Raw genomic sequence first — 24,441 nt, 5'->3', positions numbered from 1 at the left:
TCAAGTCCCCCTCCCTAGTCAGCCCTAGGAGCAATCAGGGTTCCCTGCCCTGTGGGTGATGAAAGGAGACAGAGACAGAGACCCACATTGGAGCACCACACTGAAATCTCAAGGTCCAAATCAAGAGCAGAAGGAGAGAGAGCATGAGCAAGGAACTCAGAACCACGAGAGGTGCACCCACACACTGAGACAATGGGGATGTTCTATCGGGAACTCACCAAAGCCAGCTGGCCTGGGTCTGAAAAAGCATGAGATAAAACTGGACTCGGTGAACGTAGCAGACATTGAGGACTACTGAGAACTCAAGAACAATGGCAATGGGTTTTTATCCTACTACACGTACTGGCTTTGTGGGTGCCTAGGCAGTTTGGATGCTCACCTTACTAGACCTGGATTGAGGTGGGTGGTCCTTGGACTTCCCACAGGGCAAACATCCTTTCTAGAGTATCTTTATTTGAATCAGATAACAAAATGCCATCCATGTAATGATAAATTATGGACTTGGGAAATTGCTTATGAATTATTTCCAATGGCTTACTTACAAAATATTGGCACAATGTGGGACTATTGAGCATCCCCTGTGGGAGGACAGTCCATTGATATCTCCTAGTAGGCTGAGAATTATTATAAGTAGGCACTGTGAAGGCAAAATTTTCTCTATCCTTTTCTTGTAAAGGTATAGTGAAAAACAATCTTTCAAATCAATAACTATAAGAGGCCATCCTTTTGGTAATAGAGAAGGCAAAGGAATTCCAGATTGTAGTGGGCCCATAGGTTGAATTACCTTGTTGACAGTTCTTAGATCTCTCACCATTCTCCATTTACCAGATTTCTTTTTTACAACAAACACAGGAGAATTCCAAGGGCTGGTTGATTCTTCAATATGGTGAGCATCTAGTTGGTCTTGCACCAGCTGTTCCAATGCCTGTAATTTATCTTCAGCTAGAGGCCACTATTTGATCCATATTAGCTTCTCAGTTAGCCATTTTAAAGGTAGGGCTTCTGGTACCTCTAAAGGTTTGCTATTTGCTGTATGTTCTTGCACAGCATGAATGGCTGGTGACCTTTTTCCATAATACCTCATCATATCCTTCCCAGAATTATGAGTTCCTGAAACTACAGGAATGTTAATCTGGGTATTCCCTTGCTGTAGCAGGTCACGGTCCCATAAATTTATTGCAATATTGGCTATATATGGCCTTAGTCTTCCTATTTGCCCTTCAGACCCTATGCATTCAACCCATTTTGTGCTTTGTTTTACACGAGATAGGGTTCCAATTCCCAGAAACTGAACATCTACCTCTTGAAGAGGCCGATTCTGATGCCAAGATTCTGGAGTAATGATACTTACATCTGCAACTGTGTCTAATAAGCCTTCAATAAAAATGCCATTTATACAGACTCTTAGCTTTGGTCTTTGATTGTTAATAGAAGTCTGCCAAAATATACATTTAGACCAGTATTACTTTTTACAGCAGACATTGGAGTTTTTAATTTTTTGGTGAGACACATTCTCCACTGTAACTGGGAATGATTGGGTCACTTTTAGCTTGGGGCCTGTGAGAGGCCCCTCAAGGGGTTTACCGATGGTATCGGGTTGCCTTGTCTGTCTGTTGTTGACCTGCATTCGTTGGACCAATGTCTGCCTTTACCACATTGATGGAGGAAGGTAATCTGTCTATATGTTGTTTCATTGGTTAATTAATAAAGAAAACTGCTTGGCTTGATAGGTCAGAAAATTGGTAGGTCAAGTAGACAGAACAGAATGCTGGGAAGAAGGGAAGTGAGGCAGACGCCATGGAGCCAGCCACCAGGTTAGACATGCTGAATCTTTCCTGGTAAGCCACTTCGTAGTGCTACACAGATTATTATAAATGAGTTAATCAAGATGTGAGAGTTAGTCAATACAAGGCTAGAAGTAACGGGCCAAGCAGTGTTTAAAAAATACAATTTGTGTGTTGTTATTTCGGGTATAAATCTAGCCAGGCAGGAGCTGGGCAGAATGCAGCCCACCGCTCCTTCTACACCACATCTCCTACATATACCTGAAAGCTGAGGTCTCCTATTTTTGTCATTCCCAGAGGAGATATTATTCCTAGAAATTCTTTGCCTGCAATCCCTTTTCAGATGTCCTAATTTTCCACAATTAAAACACCTGGCAGTTTGATGTCTCCTCATTGTTTTGGAAATCGCTTCTTCTACCCAAGATTCATCATTATAGCTAAACATCTCACCATTCATTGTATGCTGAATCCATTCATCCATAGGTGCTGATCTAGACCTTAAAGGCCCAATTATCTTTTTGCGTTCTATGTTTGCATTCTCAAAAGCTAGAGATTCAAGAAGTATTCGTCTAGCTTCTGGGTCTGTTACCCCTATGTCCAGAGCCTTAATTAATCTTTGCAAAAAGTCAGTAAAGGGTTCTCTCTGTCCCTGCCTAATCCTGGTATATGATTTGATCCTTTTCGCTGGATCTTGTGTCCTATTCCAAGCATTTAAGGCTGCGTTGTGACATAATGACAATACTTCTTTGTCATAAAGGGCTTGGACCTGTGGATCAGCATATGCTCCTACACCAAGAATTTGATCTTGGGAAACCTCCACACCTTTTGCTCTTCCTTGCTGTTCCATATGTTTGGATTCTTCTCTGAAATAAATTCCAAACATCAAGAAAGGTCCATCATCTAAAACTGCAGACACTAACTGAAAGAAATCATGAGGGGTAGCTCTGACATTAGAAGCCCATGTTCTTATCATTTCCTTAAGAAATGCAGAGTGCAAGCCATAATTAACAACAGCTTGCTAAATTTCTTTTAGATTATTCATTCCTATTGGCGTCCATCTAGCTTCTTTGACTCCCTGTGGGCCTTTAGAAGTTGATGCTTTGTTAGAATAAATTACAGGGTATGTCGCTGAAACCCTGAGTAAACTAGTTCTAATAGCTGGTGATGGCATTGTATCCTGTCCTTGTGCCTTCTTACTCTCTCTCCATCTCCAGTAATTTCTTCAATCATTTAAAATGTTATTACCATTGTTTCTCTTAAATCCTGAATCTCCTGACCTGCATGTGTTTCTAGTGATTTCACTAAGGTATCAATTTTTTGGTCCCCATTCTGCACCTGTGATTCCAAGGCTTTAATTTTTTCCTTCAAAGATAGCATGTCCTCCTTAAACTTTTCTTGTATATCATGTAGATTCCCATCTTGGAGGTACATTCTGTCTGTTACCTTATCAAAACTTTGTGATAAAGTCTGAATGTCAAATTCAACAGCCTGAACCCTTTCAGGTAATTTCATAGTACCCTTAGATATGGAGTCAATTTTGTCTATCATAGTATCCACTTGTTCAGACAACCTCTGATTTTCAATGATTTTAATCCTTTCAATTAGTCATTCATTATTAGTCCGTAGATATTTTATAGTTCTTAGGAGTGCCATATTCTTCCTTAATGATAGAATATGGAAAAGAAAACTGAAATCTAGTAACCAGTAAATTAAGGTATGCCCATAGTCGTATAAACCTCACATGATAATCCATTGTATTAGTAAACAAAGCAGTAAAATTTGCATTGGAAATGAAAACTGCCATATTACCTATTATCCAGCGGGTGGCACTTTTTGCTGAGTCATGACTAGAACCACTGCAAAGGCAACGAAAACGGGGTCCTGCTTCAGTGTCCGTCTTAGTATTTGTTAAAAACTGGGAAATGAGAGTTGCTCAACAAAGTAAATGTAATTAAATCAATTCCATACACGGAACCAGAAACCCAGAATCCAGGGGTAGAGAAGAGCAACCCGGAAGCCGCGTATGCCTCCACATGACAGAGTCGCCCCAAGGGGTTGCAGCTTTCAGCAAGCGCTTGCACTCTGGTTCGCGCCACTTAAGCTCTGCCCTTGCAAGGGAGATTTAAAAAACGACTCAGAAAAGAGCAAACCAAGTGGGCAGAGACTGTGCGGGTCTGTGGAGTTTAAATCCATGTGGGGAGGCAAACGATAGGGTGCGTGGGGACTTGAAGCCAATTTGAGGCATGTAAAGAGAATATATAAAGAATTGCAGCAAGAAAAGCCACTGCATGATAATTTATATTAAACTGCTGGCTCCACACACAAGGCACAGGCTGCAGCTGAGGGAGGGCTTGTGCCAAGCCGAGCTGGCGGCAGGCAACCGAGGGGTGGTGAGGAGGGGTTCTAAAACCAAACTTTTGGTGCCAGATGAAGGTGTAAGTCACAAGCAATCCCACACCAGTTTGGAATTATGATGAATAAAATGGTTATTTATTTAAGGGGGAAAAAACTTACAGATCATGGTCCAAGACAACAGCCCTCTGTGCAATCAGGAAGGGAGCCTAGTTGCTGGAAGCAGAGCTTGAAGCCAGAAAGCGAGAAATAGGGCTGTGGCCACTTTTTTAAAGAGAGAGAGACCACGCCCCAATGGGCTGTTATCTCAGCAGCTATTGGCTGAAGGAGCGGAAGGAGCTCCCACAACAGATTTGCTAGTATTTTATTTAGTATTTTTGCATCAATGTTCATGAGTGAGATTGGGCTGTAATTCTCTTTCTTAGTAATGTCTTTCTGTGGTTTTGGTATCAGGGTAATTGTAGCCTCATAAAAAGAGTTTGGCAATGTTCCTTCTGTTTCTATTGTGTGGAATGATTTGAGAACTATTGGTATTAGTTCTTGTTTGGAAGTCTTGTACAATTCTGAGTTGAAACCATCTGGTGCTGGGATTTTTTTGGTTGGGAGATTTTTGAGGACTATTTCTATTTCTTTAGCAGTTATAGGTCTGTTTAATTTGTTTATCTGGTCTTGATTTAATTTTGGTAAGTGATATTTATCCAGAAAGTTGTCCATTTCCTTTAAGCTTTCCGATTTTGTGGAGTCCAGGTTTTTGAAATATGACCTGATGATCCTCTGTATTTCCTTCATGTCTGCTGTTATGTTCCCCTTTTCATTTCTGATTTTGTTAATTTGGATATTCTCTTTCTGCCTTTTGGTTAGTTTGGATAAAGGTTTGTCTAGTTTGTTGATTTTCTCGAGGAACCAACTCTTTGTCTCATTTATTCTTTGTATTGTTTTCTTTGTTTCTATTTTATTCTTTCCTGACTTCTAGTTCTCTTTGGTGAGTTTGCTTCTTTTTATTCTAAAGTTTTCAAATGTTCCGTTAATTCACAAGTGTGGGATTTTCCTAGCTTCTTTATGTAGGCATTTAGTGCTATGAACTTGCCTCTTAAGACTGCTTTCATTGTGTCCCATAAATTTGGGTATGATGCGTGGTCATTTTCATTGAATTTTAGGAAGTCTTTAATTTCTCCCTTTATTTCTTCCTTGACCCATCGATGATTCAGGTGAGCATTGTTTAATTTCCATGTGTTTGTGAGTTTTCTGGAATTAGTATTGCTGTTGACTTCTAGTTTAAAAGCATGGTGATCTGATAAGGTACATTGGGTTATTCTATTATTTTTGTATTTGTTAAGGTTTGTTTTGTTACCAGTATGTGATCAATTTTTGAGAAGGTTCCATGAGATGCTGAGAAGAAGGTATATTCTTTTCTGTTTGGATGGAATATTCTGTAGATGTCTGTTAAGTCCATTTGAGTCATAACATCTGTTAGTTCTCTTATTTCTCTGTTCATTTTTTGTCTGATTGAACTGTCCAGTTGTGAGAGGGGAGTGTTGAAGTCTCCCATTATTAGTGTGTGGGATTTAATTTATGATTTAAGCTTTAGAAGTGTTTCTTTGACATATGAGGGTGCCCTTGTATTTCGGGCATAGATGTTCAGTATATTGACATTTTCTCCTGATGGATTTTTACTGTGACTAATATGAAATGACCTTTTTTTGTCTCCTTTGACTGATTTTAGTTAGTGTGAAGTCTATTTTGTTATATATTAGGATAGCTACACCTGCTTGTTTCTTAGGTCCATTTGATTGGTATAATTTTTCTCAACCTTTTACTCTGAGACGATGTCTCTCTCTGAGTTTAAGATGCATTTCTTGTATGCAGAAAAAGGATGGATTCTGTTGTCATTCAATCTGTTAGCCTGTGCCTTTTTATAGGTGAGTTGAGTCCATTTACATTAAGGGATATTAATGACCAGTGGTTTCTATCTCCTGTTAATTTAGTTTTCATTGTTGGTGATGTTAATTTGTGCATTTTTTTTGTTCTTCGGGATTTGCTGCTATGAGACCATCAACTGTGTTTTCGTTGGTATAACCAGTTTCCTTGTGTGGGAGTTTTCCTTCTAGTATTTTGTGTATGGCTGGGTTTGTGGCTAGGTGTTGGTTAAATCGAGATTTGTCATGGAATATCTTTGTTTTTTCTTCTACGGTGATCGACAGTTTTGCTGGGTATAGTAGTCTGGGCTGGTATCCATGGTCTCTTAATGTCTGCATAATGCTTGACCATGACCTTCTGGCTTTCATTGTCTCCAATGAGAAGTCGGGTGTAATTCTGATAGGTTCACCTTTATATGTTACTTTGGCCTTTTTCCTTTACAGCTCTTAATATTCTTTCTTTACTTAGTATGTTTAGGGTTTTGATTATTATGTGGTGAGAGGACTTTTTTTTAATGGATCCAGTCTATTTGGTGTTCTGTAAGCTTCTTGTATCTTCATAGCCATAACTTTTTTAGATAGGGAAAGTTTTCTTCTATGATTTTTTAAAATAAATTTTCTGTGTCTTTGAGTTGTAACTCTTCTCCTTCTTCTATACCTATTATTCTAAGATTTGGCCTTTTATGGTATCCCATATTTCATGGATATTTTGGGTTAAGCTTTTGTTATATTTAATGTTTTCTTTAACTGGTGAGTCTAGTTCCTCTATTGTATCTTCAGTGCTTGAGATTCTCTCTTCCATTTCTTGTATTCTGCTGTTGATGATTGTACTTGTGGTTCCTGATCTTTTTTATCATGATTTCCTTTTCCATATTTTCTTCAACTTGTGTTTTCTTTGTTGTTTCTATCTCAGTTTTCAAGTCCTGAATAGATTCTTTTATATGTTTGATTTCTTTTTCTTGGTTTTCTTTAAGTGATTTGCTGATATCTTCCAATTTTTTTGTTTGTTTTTTCCTCCATTTCTTTAAGGGAATTTCTCATTTCATCTATAAGAATTTCAAACATTCCCTTGAGGTTATTTTTTAGATCATTTTCTTCTGATTCATCCATATTTGGTTGTTCAGGTCTTGCTTTTGTATGGTCTTTAGGTTTTACTAGTATTGTGTTGCTCTTTGGGGTGTAGCATGTGATCTTACCTTTTCTACTCATCTTTTCCTCTAATAGGTACAGTTGAGGCTGTCTAGATTCTGTTGAACAATCTTCTAGGTGCCAGTGAATCCAAAACTCAGGTTTTTGTTCCTTGTGTTACAGTCATTGTCACAGTTCTAGTTACCCCATTGGTTATTCCTGTTCCTGGAGATAGCTCACTGCTCCTGTGCTTTGGTCTGCTCCCTTGGAGTTTGCTGTCTCAGGCCTACTTTGGCCTAGACTGTTGGCTTTGATCTGTTTCTGTAAATCTTGTTCTGGATCTCCTCTTGCAGAAGTCCCTGGCTTGAAGTTGGACCTGTTCTGGTGGAGATCATTGACTTTGGATCTGGTCACTGGCTCCCTGATCTGCCAGTCTTCTGGGACTGGGTTGGCTCCCAGGACTGGATTTTCTCCTGGTTTCTCCTCCTGTTTTCGCAGGCCCTCTCTGTCCTTGGTGTCTTCAGTTCCACTCCTGTGGAATTTGTTTCCCAAGGTGGAGTTCCTTGTCTTAGGGCAACTTTGGCCTAGGTTACCGGCTTTGACCTGTATCTGCAAATCCTGGTCTGGATTCCCTCCTGCAGAAGTTCCTGGGTTGGAGTTGGACCTGGAAAGGTTTCTGGTTCCAGTATACTGCCTCAGAGGTCGCAGGCTCAGGTGTGCCCAAACCCGCAGAGGACCTGTTTACTTCCTCAGAGGTCCCAGACTTGCTTTTGGACCCTCAGGGGTTCCAGGTTCCTGCCTATTCCCTTTGATGTCCCATACCAGTGCTCAAACCCACAGAGGACCTTGCTCAGGCCTACTCTCTCTGAGGTCCCTTCCCTCAGAGGCCCCAGGTTCACTCATGCCCAGGCTGACAGAGGTCCTGGCTTCAGCCTAGTTCCTGGGAGGTCCTAGACTCTCGCCCAGTCCCTCGCGGTGTTGGTTTAGGTCTACTCCCTTAAAAGTCCAGGATTCACGTCCAGACCCTCAGTAGTCTCTGTCTCACTTGCTCAGTGGTTACTCCCCTGTACTTGTTCTGGTGGAGATCACAGACTCTGCGTCAGGTGGTTGGCTCAATCCTGGTCTACCAGTGTGCCAGGACTGGGTTGGCTCCTAGGGCTGGATTTGCTCCTGGCTTCTGTTCCTGATGGAGTTTTGGATGAAGATTTTATGGTGACAATTAAGGTAGTCATCAATCTGACTACAGGGGAAAGCCAGTTCAGGCACCCTCTCCACCATTGCTTACAGTCTTAGCTGGGGTTATCCTTGTGAATTCCTGGGAAATTCCCTAGTGCTAGCTTTCTCGCTAACCCGATAAAGGCTCCCTCTATCAAGCTTTCCTTGCTCTTCTTCTTTGTCCTTCCCCCAACTTGAACATTCTGCCCCCCTCATGTTCTCTTCCCCACTCCCCTACTCTCCTCCTTTCCTTCTTCCTCCATGCTTCCAATTTACTCAGGAGAACTTGTCTAATTTCCCTTCCCAGGGGGACCCATGTATGTCACTCTTGGAGCCCCCTTTGTTACCTAGCTTCTCTGGGTTTGTGGATTGTAGTCTGATTATCCTTTGCTTTATGTCTAATCCCACTTATGAGTGAGTACATACTGTGTTCACCTTTCTGGGTCTGAGTTACCTCACTTAGAATTTTTTTTTCTAGTTCCATTCATTTGCATGCAAATTTCAAGATGTAAATGTACCATATTTTCTTTATCCGTGCTTCAGTTGAGGGGCATCTAGTGAAAAACCCTAGTTTTCAAGGGCGGTGGGAGAAATCCCCCAGTCTCAATAATTCAGGCCAACAGAGAAGTCTTTATTGATTACACAGGTGCCTGAGGATGCAACAGTAGCTTACGCCAACTGCCCACCCCAGGCAAATTCAAACAGCCATATTTATAGGGGAAAACGATTACATAAGAGGGTAGTATAGTACAAGCATTTCATTGGCTCTCAAATTGGTGGGCTTAGCTCATCCTGGGAATGGCCCCATGTCTATTCTCGGATTTCCCCGAAAAACCATAAAGACAGATAAAACACCCTGTAGCAAGTTGATAATTTAGATAGGATGTCTTGGGGGTGGAGTATCCCTCTCCTTAGCCTAGTCAGTGAGTCTGCAACCCATAGATATCAAGTTTTAGCATTGGCTGATCCTGGGGGCCCAGCTAAATTTTCAGCAGAATTTAACATAGTATGTGGGCATGGGGGTCTTTTAAGTATGGGGGGGGTCTTTCAAATATGGGGGTCTTTCACTAGATTGTTTACAGGTTCTGGCTATTATGAATAAGGCTGCTCTGAACATAGTTGAGCAAATGTCCCTGTGGTGTGGGTGTACAACCTTTCGGTACATGTCCAAGAGTGGTATTTCAGGGTTTGGGGTAGATTGATTCCCAATTTTCTGAGAAACCACCATACTGATTTCCAAAGCGGCACAAGTTTGCACTCCCAACAGCAATGAAGGAATGTTCCCCTTATTCCATATCCTCTCCAGCATAAACTGTCACCAGTGTTTTTGATCTTAGCTATTCTGACAGACATAAAATGGTATCTGAGTTCTCTTGATTTGCATTTCCTTTATGGCTAAGAATGTTGAGCAACTTTGTCTTTTGACCATTTGAGATTCATTTGTTGAAAATTCTGTTTAGATCTGTACCCCGTTTTTTTTTTAAAACTTGATTTCTTGATAATTTGATGTCTAGTTTGAGTTCTTTTTTATGTTTTAGACATCAGCCCTCTGTCAAATGTGGGGTTGGTATTTTTCCCCCATTCTGTAGGCAGACATTTTGTCTTGACTATGTCCTTTGCTTTACATGTTTCCCAGTTTCAGGAGCTCCTATTTATTAGTTGTTGCTCACAGTGTCTGTTCTACTGGAGTTATATTTAGGAAGTGGTCTTATGTGCCAAGGAGTTTAAGGCTCCTTACCACTTTCTCTTCTATGAGGTTCAATGTGGTTGGATTTATGTTGATCCATTTGGACTTGAGTTTTGTGCATGGCAATAGATATGGATCTATTTGCATTCTTCTACATGTCAACATCCAGTTATGCCAGCACCATTTGTTAAAGATGCCAATTCTATTGTATAATTTTAGCTTGTCAAAAATCAGGTGTTTATAAAATTAATATCAGGGTTTTCGATTTGATTCCATTGATTTTGTGTGTCTGTTTTTGTGCCAATACCAAACTGTTTTCTTTCCTATAGCTCTATTGTGGAGCCTGAAGTCAGGAATGGTAATGCCTCCGGAAGTTCCTTTATTGTATAGGATTGTTTTGGCTATCCTGTTTTTTTTTGTTTTGTTTTTCCATATGAAGTTGAGTATTGTCCTTTCAAGGTCTAGGAATTGTGCTGGGATTTTGATGGGGATTGAATTGAATCTGTTGAATACTTTTGGTAAGATGGCCATTTTTACCCTATGTTAATCCTACCTATCCAAGAACATGGGACATCTTTTCATTTTCTGGTATCTTCTTCAATTTTGTTCTTCAAAGACTTAAAAAGTTCTTGTCATACAGGCCTTCTAAAGTTTTGTTAGAGTTACCCTAAGATATTTTATTTTTTGACTATTCTCAAGAGTTATGTTTCTCTGATTTCTTTCTCAGCCCTTTTATCATCTGCATACAGGAAGGCTGCTGTTTTTTTGAGTTAATCTGATATCCTGAGCCATGGCAATTCTTATAAAGGAAAACATTTAATTGGGGCTGGTTTGTAGGTTCCGAGGTATAGTCTATTATCTACATGTGGCACTACATTCCTATGGCTAGGCAGCAGGAAAAATAATACTAGACCTGGCTTAAGAATTTGAAACCTCAAAACCCTTATCCAGTGACAAACTTCCTCAAACAAGGCCATACCTCCTAATAGTATGATACTATGGGGGCCATTATCATTCAAACCACAATTGTTTTGCTTATTTTAATCCATTTTCCTCTGCCTGTTTTATGAGTACTGCAATTCTTCATTTGCCTATAGCTTCAAAATCTGCTCTTGAATCTTTCAAGTATTTTAGTTTGTTAATCTGCAAAACCTAGTTTCTTGGTCTTCAATGCCTGCTTCCAGACTTACAGCCCAGTAAGTCTGTATACAATATAGTTCCCCTTAACATTTTGACATGTTCATTTCTGGTCCATAGTTACCCCATTTTTTTAGTACATTAATTTATGTGATGTCCTTTTGTGTGTCATAGGTGTTTAGGAGGTATTCAGCCTTCACTAGTTTTAGTACCAATAGATTATTTTTTAATATAAAAATATTTGTATACATTTATTTTAAATAGGGTTTCACTATGCAGCTATGGGTAGCCTGGAACTCACTACGAAGACCAAGTTGGCCTTGATCTCAGTACTCTACCTGCCTCTACCTTCGTAGTGCTAAGATTAAAGGTGCACTGCCAGTCCTTGCCAAAGATTTGTCTAATTCTTTTTGCCATGTGCATACATGTGCACCTTTGTGAGTGTATGTCATGTATATGTGTGTGGGTGCCTTCAGAGGCCAACAGACTTGTACATCTCTTGGCATGGTGCTGGAAAGTTACTCAGGTCCTCTTCAAGAGAAGCAAGCACTTACCTGCTGCAGAAAATCATACAGCCAATAACCTTTAAGTTAACCATCCACTAGGGCATGGCCTCTTATACTATTTATGCCGATGTAAAGCATGCATCTGGTCTCTTTTCCAGCTGTGGGATTCGATTTCTGTTCTCCATTCCACAGTGGATTCTGATTTGTGAGTCTACTCCTAAATAATCATCTATTATTCTCAATTATGAGCTAGTGTGGGATTTCTTTTAAGCATCCTTCTTCACTTACCCACTAAGCCATCTCTCCAGCTTCATAAGAGTATTTTTAAAAAGAAGTTTGGAGTTACTAAAAAGCTGTGTTAAGTATAAGAATTTCCATATAGACAACTTCTAGGCTCCCACACCATCAATATTCCCTAATAGAGTAGTGCACTGGTTAATGAGTCAAAAGTGACAGAGCATTAGCACTCATGGCTTAAGTTGGGACACACTGTATGACATACACTGATTATTTTTCTTTACCATCATTATAACATGCAGGGAATTTTACTGCTGTGAAAATCCTCAGTGTTCCAAGTGTCCATCCTTCTTTCCTCTTGGAATCTTACAGTATGTTGTCTTTTAAAGTAGGCTTCACTTAGCAATATGCATGTAAGTTTCTTTATATTTTTCATAGCTCAATGGCTCATTTCTTTTCAGTGCTGAAGAGTGTTCTATTTTAAGGATTGTCATTGAAGTACCTTTTTGGGGTGACCTCTGCTGTGATCCTAGGCACCACAGGTTCATATGTTCTGGGACAGGGGTGTGAGGATTAGAAATGTAGGTAGGAGGAACAGAGATAAGAAAGGAACACAGACACACAGGATAGTAACATGAGGGCAACTCAGCAAATACTGAATGCTGAATTTTTTCAGTTCTGAGTCCACCTGTGTTTAATTTTCCATACACTTTTATACCCCAATACAAAAGGGGAGAAGGCAAAAGACTGCTTTAACATGATACAACCAGAACAGTAATTTGCTCAAGACATTTGTAGGAGGAGGAAGGCTGCTTGTTGGTTCCCGGCTGCTTAGCCCCGAAATAATCACACAGAAATCATATTAATTAAATCACTGCTTGGCCCATTAGCTTTAGCTTCTTATTTGCTAACTCATTTAATTTAACCAATTCCTATTAATCTGTATATTGCCACATAGCTGTGGCTTACCAGGTAAAGTTCCCAGTATCTGTCTCCAGCGGCTCCATGACTTCTCTCTAACTCTGTCCTTCTTTCTCCCAGCATACAGCCTAGCTTTCCCCACCTAGTTCTGTTCTTTCCTGCCACAGGCTCAAAGCAGTTCTTTTATTCATTAACCAATAAAAGCAACACACAGACAGAAGGACCTCCCACACTAGATATTAATTCCCAAGAAAACCATTTAATGTCTGGGCAGTGAACACACTCTAGATCAAATATCACAGGCAGCCACTCCCTAAGTCAAACCTATTTCAAAAGAAGGAGCAGAAGTATGCTTGAATTCTCTGACCTTTGGTCAGGGTGAAGCAGATCTACAACTATGGGCCATCTTAATGCCCAAAACATCAAGTAACCATATCCTGGGTCAGGATATCTTGTTTTGTAGCCATTATCTGTTAACAACTTTGAAAGAGCTAAAATAAGCTCAAATTCCATAACCCTTAGACAAGGTGGAAGAGCCTCACACTTTTGGGTCTCCATAAAGGATGTACCATTAATTCAATTATGCTATCCTGAAAGAAAAAGACAAGATACTCTTGAGAAACTCAGCAAATATCAAGGGTCTACAGGAGAACTATTAGATCCCAAGGAGCATGCTGGATATTATAGAGGGTTACACAGAGAACATTCCCAATAGGAACTCTAAGTGTGACCACCATTTGAGACATCATCTGACTGGATCCAGAGAAGACAGAACTGTCCATTAGAGACACTCCCAAGGGTGAGACAAGTTCTGGGAACTAAGCGTGTTCAGACTGTTTACATTAAAAAAAAATAATCGAAGAACAGAAATAAATAACTTAATAATGCACATTAAATAGGCCTTTGGAAAACCAAGAGTAAACCAAACCTAAAAGCAGTATACAAAAAGAAATAGGGGAAGGGCAAAGTGCTTCATCTGGAAGTATGAGGATCTGAGTTTAATCCCCCAGTACCCATGTAGAAAAACTAGGCACAGTGGTACTGTCTGGGACTTGGTGGCCAGCTAGTCTAGCCAAACTGGTAAGCTCCAGGCCAGTGAGAAACCATGTTACAAAGATAATGTAGGGAGGAACTGAGAAAGACACCCAATACCAACCTCTGGCTGCTACAAGTGCCCTCCATCTCTCTCAGGTGGACTGAATGAATCTCCACTCCATTAATGTTCTCCAGGAACAAAGTGGAGAGAAATCTAGAAGCTGCATTATTTCTCGGACTAACTTGAGCTAGGTTTCTTTCTTTCTTTTTTGGCTTTTTTTGAGACAGGGTTTCTCTGTAGCTTTGGAACCTGTCCTGGAACCAGCTCTTGTAGACCAGGCTGGCCTCGAACTCACAAAGATCCACCTGCCTCTGCCTCCCAAGTGCTGGGATTATAGGCGTGTGCCACCACTGCCTGGCCTTGAGCTAGGTTTCTGGATTAGACAATGTTTGGCCCAAGTGGTTTCCTGAGATAGGACTGACAATGACTCACATATATGGATATGAAATTCCCAAGCAGCAAAAAGTACAAAGCACCACACTGGTCTGTAGATGCAGCACACATGAAGCACTGCCAAGCACCAGTTTCTTCCTCCCAGCATGCTCTGGCCATCACAGTGCTGGATTATGCTTGGAATGTAGAAGAGCAGTTCCACAAGATACTCAGTTTTCAGCAAAGTGATGCTCAGACTACTGTTTCACTTAAAAAAAAAATCTATTAACTGTGATGGCCACTCAACTATGACACATTACTTACTGGGGATGGTTCTGAGAATGTAGTAAGTCAACTATCAGGCAGTGAAAGAGCAGAACCTCTACCCCCCATCTGCAAGCGACCAGTTCATAGATCTTGGAAAATAACATGAGACATGTAGATGAGAAAGAAATGAACACGTTCCCAGGGGTGGGCAGTATATGTGGCTCAGGTGGGTGCTGAACTCAAGATGGTTTTGTGTAGCAGGTGAGGAATTGCAAGCATAAGGAACCAGTCTTTTTGTTTTTAATGATTTGTATATGTGTGTATGCTACCTTTGTGTTTGTGCTTCAAGAGGGTATCAGAACTCTTGGAGTTGGAATTATAGGAAAGGCAAATGTGGTCTTAACCAATGAGCCATCTCTCCAGCCCTGGAAGCTGAAATCTTTTATAATGAGCTCAGGTAAACCTGCCTCTGACATTAACCATGCAGACATACTGGCAGTAAAGGCCTGTGAAGGGAAAACAGTCTATCGTCTAAGGCTGTTGATTATACAGATACTCTGGTTGTTGTTATGGTATTTGTGATGGTCCAACACAAGTTACCACACAGCCTCTACTCACAACATGTGCAGAACAATGGAGAATTGTTTTCCAACAAACACTGGCCATCTTTTCACTTGAACAATAGCATCTCTTGTTTTAGAGCCCAAGTCAAGTTTTATGTTTAAAAAATAATTTTAATCTATTCACAAAATTTAGCAAACATTTGTATACAATCATGAAATAATTTTTAGCATGCCATCTATTTATTCCAACCATGAGAAAATACCATAGTAGTCAATATTAAAAGTATCCATTCATAAATTATCTTATTTCTCATTAAATGAGCACAGAGTCATTAGCATATTAATAACAGATATGTTTATTTTTACATATCCATCAGTGCGGCTTTCAATACCACTTGAAACATGCAGATCCCCTAGAGAAGATTGGTTTTCCAGTGCTTAGTTGATACACATTACTGCAAAGCAATTATAAATTACTGAGGAGGTATTTGGTTAAAAAATAATAATAATAATAAATCACACTGCCCATAACAAATCAACTCTTGTTACCAGAGAAGAGCTGAACAGTATTCATACGGTAATTCCTATGCTAACTGGAAAACATGGATATATTTCATAATTCTTTACTACTGGTGCAACTTTTATATTTTTTGCAGATAGTTTAATAGTCTTTCATTATTGTAGCAAGTAGTTTGGTGCAAAGATTGTACTCAATTTATAAAAGTTCAACAAACCTCTATATATCTTAAATTAAACCAATTACCAATGAAAAAATCCACTGACATACATAATTTTTTTGTAAAATCTGTTTCCTGAAAAGTCTGTACTTAGGGCAGTAAAAAAAATTCTCAAATTAAGGCACTAATAGGGTAATGCAACTCCCACTGAAAGTGTTCTAAGAATAATTTACATTTCAAACAGTGCATACATTTTTATGTTAACTTAATGTCTTTTCACTTAAAACCACAAAGAAATACATTATATAATTACAGAAATGATGTATCCCACAAAATGCTTTTAAACTTGGTTCTCTTGTACAGTTAGTTCTTAATGTCTCTAGTAGTAAAATAACTCAATATGGCTTGGCAAAAATGCATAGATTAAATGTAATTCTTTTGTCTTCTCCCAGTTCCTAATCTACAAACTTGCTGAAACATATACAGTATTTTGTAGAGCATAAGGTAAGATATTTAATTTCTCCATAAACCCACTGTGGGTAATCAACAGTAAGGCTTTTAATTCTACAGTGAGGGCACCGAGTTACAAGCGACATCACTGTGTTCTTAAAATAGTTCTGTATAGTCTTGCAAGAGCACAAAAACTTAAGTCATTTAAAAAAACAAAAATGTCTCATTTTGAGATATTTTCTTTACTCCTTCCACAAGCTGATCTTAACAGTGACAGTCATTCCACTGAAAGTGAAAGTTCCTTCTTCCTGCTCACAGGGAAAACTGTTATATCATGACCGACAGGCATTTTCTTATAAATTCAAAAAGGCAGCACCTTAAAAAAATATACCTAGCTAAGCTTTCCCCAATTGTACTTGCATTACATAGTAATAATTAATCTAAACTACCTGTACGCAAACCCGCAAGAAAAAAAACAAAAACAAAAAATAAAATCGAATCCTCAGTGTGCTTTTTGTGCCAAAGCCAAGGACAGAATAAGAGCAATCCTAACCCTGAAAAGCCAGTGGTATTTGTGTCAAAGAAATAGCCTGTCTGCTCAGCATGGTTAAACAGCCTGGTTTAGCAGGTAGCATTCCACATGATTTCAACACAGCAGTAGGTCACAAGGTTAACTGTTGGAGAGAAAAAAAAATCTTGTAATTTAAGAAAGACGCTTGGTTTGAAAATCTAAGAAACAACAAGTGGCGGGAAGAGTGGCAGGGTGGCTCAGTGGTAGACTATTTGGTTAGCACCCAGAAACCCCAAGAGCACTACCTTGTCTCCTTCTAAAAAATTAGGGAAAGACAAATATATACACTTACACAAAAGATTAAATAATGACAAAGTTTAGAGAAAACAGAGGAAAGGAGAACAATACCATAATATGATTTCCTTTTGTGTTTCTATTCTTTTTCTAAAACATTTTCTTTGTTATTTCCTTTTTGTTTGTTTGTTTTTTGTTTTTTTTGAGACAGGTTTCTCTTTGCTGCTCTGACTGCCCAGTCCCTGTCTCTTAAGGATTTGTATAGCTAAAACATTTTCTTACTAAAACACTTAAAAATCATTCCAGTCCTAGTTTATACTACACAAATAAGATTCCAGAGAGTACAGTTGAATGTTGTGATATACTGTAATAGTCTGGAGGCTTGCGAATATGAAAAAAGGAAAAGGCACACATCATGTCAAGGAACAAGATCTGGATACAAACAGCAGAAAGTGAAGAAAGTAAGGAGTTAAAGGCAACTTCAAGCTGAGCATCGCAGTCTAGCCCTCAACACCCCGGAGGCAGAGGCAGGCAAGTTTAGCCCCTGTTATTTTAACCCACCAGAACATTTTTAAATGCAAATGCGTCATTGTAAAATGTTCATCTTTTAAATTGTGTTGGAATTGGGTTCTTTTTAAAACCAACATTATTTGTTAGTACTAATGAATATTATATTACAATTAAACTTCTTGGTTAAATTCCTCTTTTTAAGTCTTTGATGGGATTTTCTTCAAAAATATTTTATATGCAATGACAGTTACAGGACCTGACTAGCGCTCCCCCGACCCTTGTTTTTTCAAGATAGGGTTTCTCTGTGTAGCCCAGGTCATCCTGGAACTTGCTCTGTAGACCAGACTGGCAGCCTCAAACTCACATAGAGGTGCAAGTGTGCCTCTGCCTCTGAGTGCTCGGCCTAAATGTGCAGTCATCATGCTTGACTAGGTTTCTAATTCTGTCTGCATGTACATTTGCACACCAGAAGAGAGCACTGGATCCCACGAGATGACAGTAATAAATGGTTGGGCTCAGGACCTCTAGAAAAGCAGCCAGCCAGTGCTTTTAACTGCTGAGCCATCCCTCCAGCCCCAAGGTTTCTAATTTCAATAGTTTGCAATAATTTTTATATTACTAAAAAGGTTAATATTTTAGTATTTACCTAGTTTTTCCAGATGTATTTTTGACCACTTTCCGGAAAGACTGGTTTGCAGTAGATCTTGTTGACAGCGTTCGAGGAGAGGCACGAACAAAGCCAGAAGGTGGGTTTTTAGGAATCTTCTTTACTAGATGAGTTACCCACTTTTTTTGTTCATCCTGAGAACATGCTAACAGCAGCATATCTCTTGCTGATGTTACATCATAACTTACTGCATTAAAAAACAAACAAAAACCACAAAACTTTCGTAAAACCATAATACAGTATTTTAAAAAACTATTAAATTCTTAAGTTTTCATGTTCTTAATTTTTAAGATATTATAGTTAATTATCTTTGGACAATATCTTTGCTTCAATTTGGCTAAGACTGAATTTTTTTCTAAAAACCAAAAAGATCAAAACCAATAGTCACAAACACAAGAAAAATCAGAACTACAAAAACTGTTAACAGTAAAATATGCTTATTTTAAATACAGCAAATGTATCTGTAGAAACTATGCCTCCTTAGAGCAGACTGTCCCGGTCTGTGGGAAAGTAAAGAAAGATGAAAACTCTAAGGAAAGTAGTGGGACTCACCCAAAGCTTTTCTTTCAACTTAAAGCTACTTACTGGTATGCCTATTGGAAAGGGATGACTTGCTGTCAATACCCACTAAAAGCTGAACCACTTTCCACGATAAAAGGCTGCTGCATGGTTCCTCAGGAGCCAAAAAACTACACTTTAGGGCCCACCTACAGAATTTGCACCACTGAGTCCTCTTACACACTGCATCTCACCTTTGCATGGGGAAATCAAGTCCTCTTTCTTGTCTAGGTGATCCCTGTGGCACTTAACATGGCATCTTCGGCACTCAAGGGCAGGGGGTGGCTTAAAGACATGCCATAGAGGTTTGGCACAGGCCTCACAGTTGGCAGGGAAGTGGTAGAGTGTAGGAATGAATTCATGGCCTTTGTGGTTCTGGAAGTTAGTTTTTTCACCTTGTTGAACAGGTTCCACTTCTATGTCTTTCCTACATTCGCCTTCATTTGCATATAGTATCTACATTTGGGAATGGTAGAGAAAGATTGAAAAAAATCAATCTATTTCACAACACACCAATTACTTAGGTAAAAGAGCCTTTAAAATTATAATGTAACATGTATACCTGGAATATTTTAGGAATTTCTTCAGTTTCAGCTCTGTATACATCTCCTTGGGTTACAGGTCGGACATGAAACAATTTACTAAAACAGAGATAAATGATATAAACCTATTATAAGAATCTCATTGGTAACAAAAGGCACACATTTCACTGAAGAGAACATGTAAGTGGCAAAGAAGCAAACAAAAAGATGTTCAGTATCAATAACCATTTGGAATATATATGTATACACACACACACACATACAGACACATACATTTATACACATGGTGTCACAATATAGCTTTCAAAATTTTTAAAGAAACAATAGGGCCTGGAGAGATGGCTTGTATACTGTTCTTCCAGAGAACCAGAGTTTGGTTCCTAGCACTCACATCTGGTGATTCACAATTGCCACTAACTCCAATTCAAGAGGCTTCAAAGGCATCTACACTCATGTGCACACTCACCACATACACATAATTAAAAATAATAAAAATAGGCTGGGAGGTGGGTGGCACACACCTTTAACCGCAGCACTCTGTAGGCAGAGACAGGAGGATCTCTGTGAGTTCAAGGCCAATCTGGTCTATAGAGCTAGTTCCAAGACAGCCAGGGCTACACAGAGAAACCCTGTCTCAAAACAAAACAAAAAGAATCCCTTCCCCACAATAAACCTTTAGGCATAAAACTATTAGCACCAAATGTTGATGGAAATGTATAGAAGCTGGATCACTCACAAAATGCTGGTAGAAATTCATATGCACTTGAAAAAGATGGCCATTTGTTTTATGAAACTATACTCACTCTTATTTTACCACTCCACTCAAGTTCATTATTCATAACTAATGCTTTAAACAGTTCGAAATATTACCAGAGCTCTCTCAACTTTTAAATTCTAACTAGTGCCATCTCCACAAACTTAACATAAAAGTATCTTATGTATTGTGCATATGCTATGGTCTATGTGGGGAAGTTAGAGAACAACTTTCCGGAGTTTATTCTCTTCTTCCACTTTGTGGATTCTAGGGATCAAACTTAGGTCATCAGACTTGGCAGCAAGCACTTTTACTCACTGAGCTATTTTGACGATCCTTCATTTAACTTTGTTATCTATTGAATAGCACTTACCAAACTTCATTTTGAATTTATATTGTTCACTTAAAAATTTTCAACTAGTTGTCTCTAAGTTTCTTATATGTAGAACCTATTTATCTTTACATACATTATATACACACCGCTATGATAATATGGATAATGTGCAAGAATAAACACAAAGGAAAAAACCCTAAGCTTATTAAATCTTTAGTATATTACTAAAAAAAGAACAGCTTTTGTTTATACTATTTAACATAAACCACTGATAGTATCAGTATGCTGATTAAACAATCTTACATTAAAAAAAACATTAATTTTCTGTGGTTAAGTGATTTACCTGTATGTGCACCGTGAGTGCCTAGTGTTTATGAAAGCCAAAAGAGGCCGTCCAAGCCTTCTATAACTGTAGCTATAGGTGTGCTGTCCATGTGCGTGCTGGGAAACAAACCTGGGTCTTCAAGAGCAAGTACTCAACCTCTGGGGTACTTTTAGAGCCCCCAATTTTATTTTTTGAGATGCTCATAAACATCAAAAAAATCACTAAATACTTGAGATAAAAATTTGCTTTTCAAAGCACATAAGTCTTGTATACAAGACTTTCCTTCTCACATTCTACTAAGGTTAGACTTTAATTCGTACATGTGCCTGTTTGTGTCAATGTGGGTCCATACACACCACAGTGCATGTGTGAAGTCAGAGGACAACTGCAGAGTGTTAGTCCTCATTGCTCTACCTTCTTTGAGACAGGGTTTCTTTGCCACTGTTTAAGCCATGCTAGCCTGCATACTGGAGATTCTCCTATCTGCCTCCCAACTCCTTATAGTGGTATGCTGGGATTAGAAGCTTGCCCTACCGCATTCTTTTATGTGAGTTCTGTTCCTCAGAACTCACATACATATGGTAGTGCAGCAAATGCAAATTTTACCCATTGGGTCATCTTGTTTGGGAAAATAGGTAAAACTGTTTAAATAACATAAAAAAGGTCAAGTCATTCTAAAAATAACTGAAAAGTAAATAGTCAAGTGACTGTAAAAATTTGTAAAACAACATCAACAACAACAAAAAAACCTAAAAAACAACAAAAAAAACAAAGGCAACTTACTCTATGTCCAACACCATCGATGGACTGGATTGTTCCTTATCTTGTTCATCATTATAGAACAATATTTTTTTGCTGCTTACCACAACATACTGAAATGACAAAAAGTGAAGAAAAATGAAAAGAGCAACTTAACTTCATTTAAAATGACTAGCATATTTCCCATTTATGTCTACATTATACTGTATTAATTTAAAACCAAGGTTAGTAATAGAGCAATTAATATAAATTCTATACTTTACAGTAAAACATGGAACAAAAGAATTTAGGTATATAGTACCTGTTTCTTCCAGCCATATCTTTTGATATTTCCTCTATTTGGTACAGAAAGCCAACCTTCAATTCTTGACTCTAGGAGAAAAAAGAATGGTATACTAGTCAATCTTAAATTACAAAACCAAAAGAAAAACTACACGTCTGACAGCATGCAGCAACAGGCAATAGAAAACAGCTAAATGAATAAATGCTATAATTTGTTCTTTCATGCTTCAATCACACAAATGAACTTTAATGGCCAGACAAAGACCGCAGAAATAAATCCCAAGCCACTTTCCCCATAAAATTAACATTTAGTACTCAGTTGGAAAGGTATGAAGTAACAATGTCTTTAGGAGCCAGGCATACTGGAATGGATTGCAGCTTAAATGGATATGATATACAATATTTTAAACATTACATAACATTCATAAAAATATTCAGCAAAATAAAAAAGAAAAGAAAAGAAATGCAGCAAGTTGAACTATTCCGAGCCATGACTTATACAAGAGCAGGCAAAAGTGCTGAGGTGTCCTATTACTCACAGAAGACAAGAGTAGAAGGTAAATAAATAAGGAATGCAGGCAGAATCAACTAGATACAAAGAATAAGAGAAAAACATTTTATTTGTTTTCTCAGTAAAATATCCTAAAAAACGTTTGAATAAAACACTCAATGATTCATTAAAATTGTTCAAATTTGGCTGGGAGGCACTTAATAGGTTAAGTCTAATTCCAAACCATCTCAAACTAATGAAGTCTTATGTCTTTTATGCTTATTCAACTCAATAAACAGGAAATGAGCACAGAAATTGGTAGGTCAACTGCTAGTATGTATACCATAAACTGCTGACCAAAATCTTTTATGGCAACTGTTGCTGCTATTACATGTTTATTCCTTTTGTAGTGTTATATATCAAACTCAGGGCAGTGGTCATGCTAGGTAAGTACTCTACCAGAGTTACACCACCAGCTTCTAACTTTTTGAGATAATCTCACTATATAGCTTAATTGAACTTATTATGTAGCCCAAACTAGTCTTGATTTTGAGATCGTTCTGCCTCAGGCTCCTGAGTGCTGAGAAACAGGGTGTGCAGCACTACGTCTGATTAAATATAACTAAAGTTTATTAGAAGTGTATGGGGAATAAAGATGATTCCTTTAGAGATGGTTATATCAGGCTTAAGATAAGAAAATTGAATTTCTTCCTATATTAATCTTGTATTTAAAACATAAAACAGAAAGGTAACTAATTTTAAAGTACAGTGTTCTAAATGTGATTATGGCTGAAATTACAATCCTAGTAGGAACATTTATTTTTTTCTTCACATAAAACTGAAAGCTCAGTCTTACAGTAATAACAACAGTGTTATTAGTGAGCATTTGAGAGCTCATATTTAAGAACCGTCTAGTCCTAGAATATAGGATGTCATCTGCACATATAGTTCTACTGTCATTCTCCACTTAAAAAGAACTACGGCACCAAGGCTTAGGCTTTCCAAAGCCTCCTCCATCTGTATCTGTAAAAACTCCAGGGCTCACACCCAGTGTGTCTTAATTTCTAAGGCTGTATATCTAAAATACAATGTCTATTTTCATAGAATTAAGTTACTGAGTATAATATTCCTTTTGCTTAACATCTCCAAGGTTTTATTTGTGTTAAGTCACCCTCGTGAAAACTGGTTCACTAAATGAAATTGCAGTAAGTTAAAAAATTCAAGTTTTTTTTTTTTCTATTTCTACCTGGCCTTTTCTTTACTACTATTACTATTATTTATTTTGTCAAGTATGTTTCTCTTAAATAGTTCTTTCAAGTTTTGAGAGAGCAGGGACTACACACTCATGCTTGCTTCATAAAGTCTATGGCTTCTGATACATAGAAAACATATAGTTGATAATGAATTTATTATTTTGCTATTCTGACTCTTTTCTAAACTAGTCAAATAACTCTAAATAATGGTTACAATTTAAAAACCAAACAGGCAGTAATTTGGGGAAAACGTTGTTCATCATGTATTGATGATTCATAAATCTTTTAACTTAGGAAAAGAGAAATACTACTAGGAAAACTTTCCACTAATATGGCAAAAATGGAAGCTCTCATTTTAAAGTACGGTTTATAAGGTGTCTAATACTAGTAATTCTTCACTAAAATAAAAGCCCTTGAATCTTTATACAAAACAGTAAAGTCTAAAATACCCTTTCCTACCTACTTCAGGGACTTCTCCACATTTGGGTTAAGATCAGGAATACAGATTTAAACATGAACTTGTGCGAGTGTGCACAAACACACACACACACACACACACACACACACACACACACACAGAAACGACACTAACTTCTCTATTCCCTCTCCTTATTAATGTATCTAACTAGCTCTAAAGACAGAGCTCCTGAAAACTACAACTGTGACCTAGATGGCAACGTGCAAGTCGAGTGCTGTAAATTTATCTTTCATCTTTCACATCATACACACAAGTTTGGTTCTTTAGAGGGAAACTCAGAACTTACACTAGATTTTCATCAACAAAAGTACAAAACTAACTTGGATTTTATACAATGTATTTATACAGCAATTTTAACTAAAAAAAAAAAAAAGTC

At 38.3% G+C, this 24,441-nt stretch overlaps 1 protein-coding gene across 3 annotated transcripts in view; it reads right to left on the bottom strand.

Moving 5' to 3' along the window:
- Positions 1–15,517: 15,517 nt before the first annotated feature.
- Rock1 (Rho associated coiled-coil containing protein kinase 1) overlaps positions 15,518–24,441 on the bottom strand; it is a 124,475-nt gene continuing 115,551 nt past the window's right edge. For 2 of the 3 annotated variants that reach the window (XM_057788319.1, XM_057788320.1), the window contains exons 28-33: positions 21,864–21,934; positions 21,587–21,675; positions 19,411–19,489; positions 19,043–19,304; positions 18,270–18,477; positions 15,518–16,982 (exon numbers count right to left, since the gene is read on the bottom strand). In XM_057788319.1, the coding sequence (XP_057644302.1) occupies positions 16,979–16,982; positions 18,270–18,477; positions 19,043–19,304; positions 19,411–19,489; positions 21,587–21,675; positions 21,864–21,934 (713 nt within the window). In that variant the 3' untranslated portion in view covers positions 15,518–16,978. Of the gene's footprint in view, positions 16,983–18,269; positions 18,478–19,042; positions 19,305–19,410; positions 19,490–21,586; positions 21,676–21,863; positions 21,935–22,383; positions 22,433–24,441 lie in introns of those variants that run through there. The other variant, XR_009058286.1, reaches the window with a different exon arrangement.

Source organism: Chionomys nivalis, chromosome 14, assembly GCF_950005125.1.
Source record: "Chionomys nivalis chromosome 14, mChiNiv1.1, whole genome shotgun sequence".
NCBI classification, from domain to species: domain Eukaryota; kingdom Metazoa; phylum Chordata; class Mammalia; order Rodentia; family Cricetidae; genus Chionomys; species Chionomys nivalis.
This window is presented reverse-complemented; position numbering and strand designations above follow the sequence as displayed.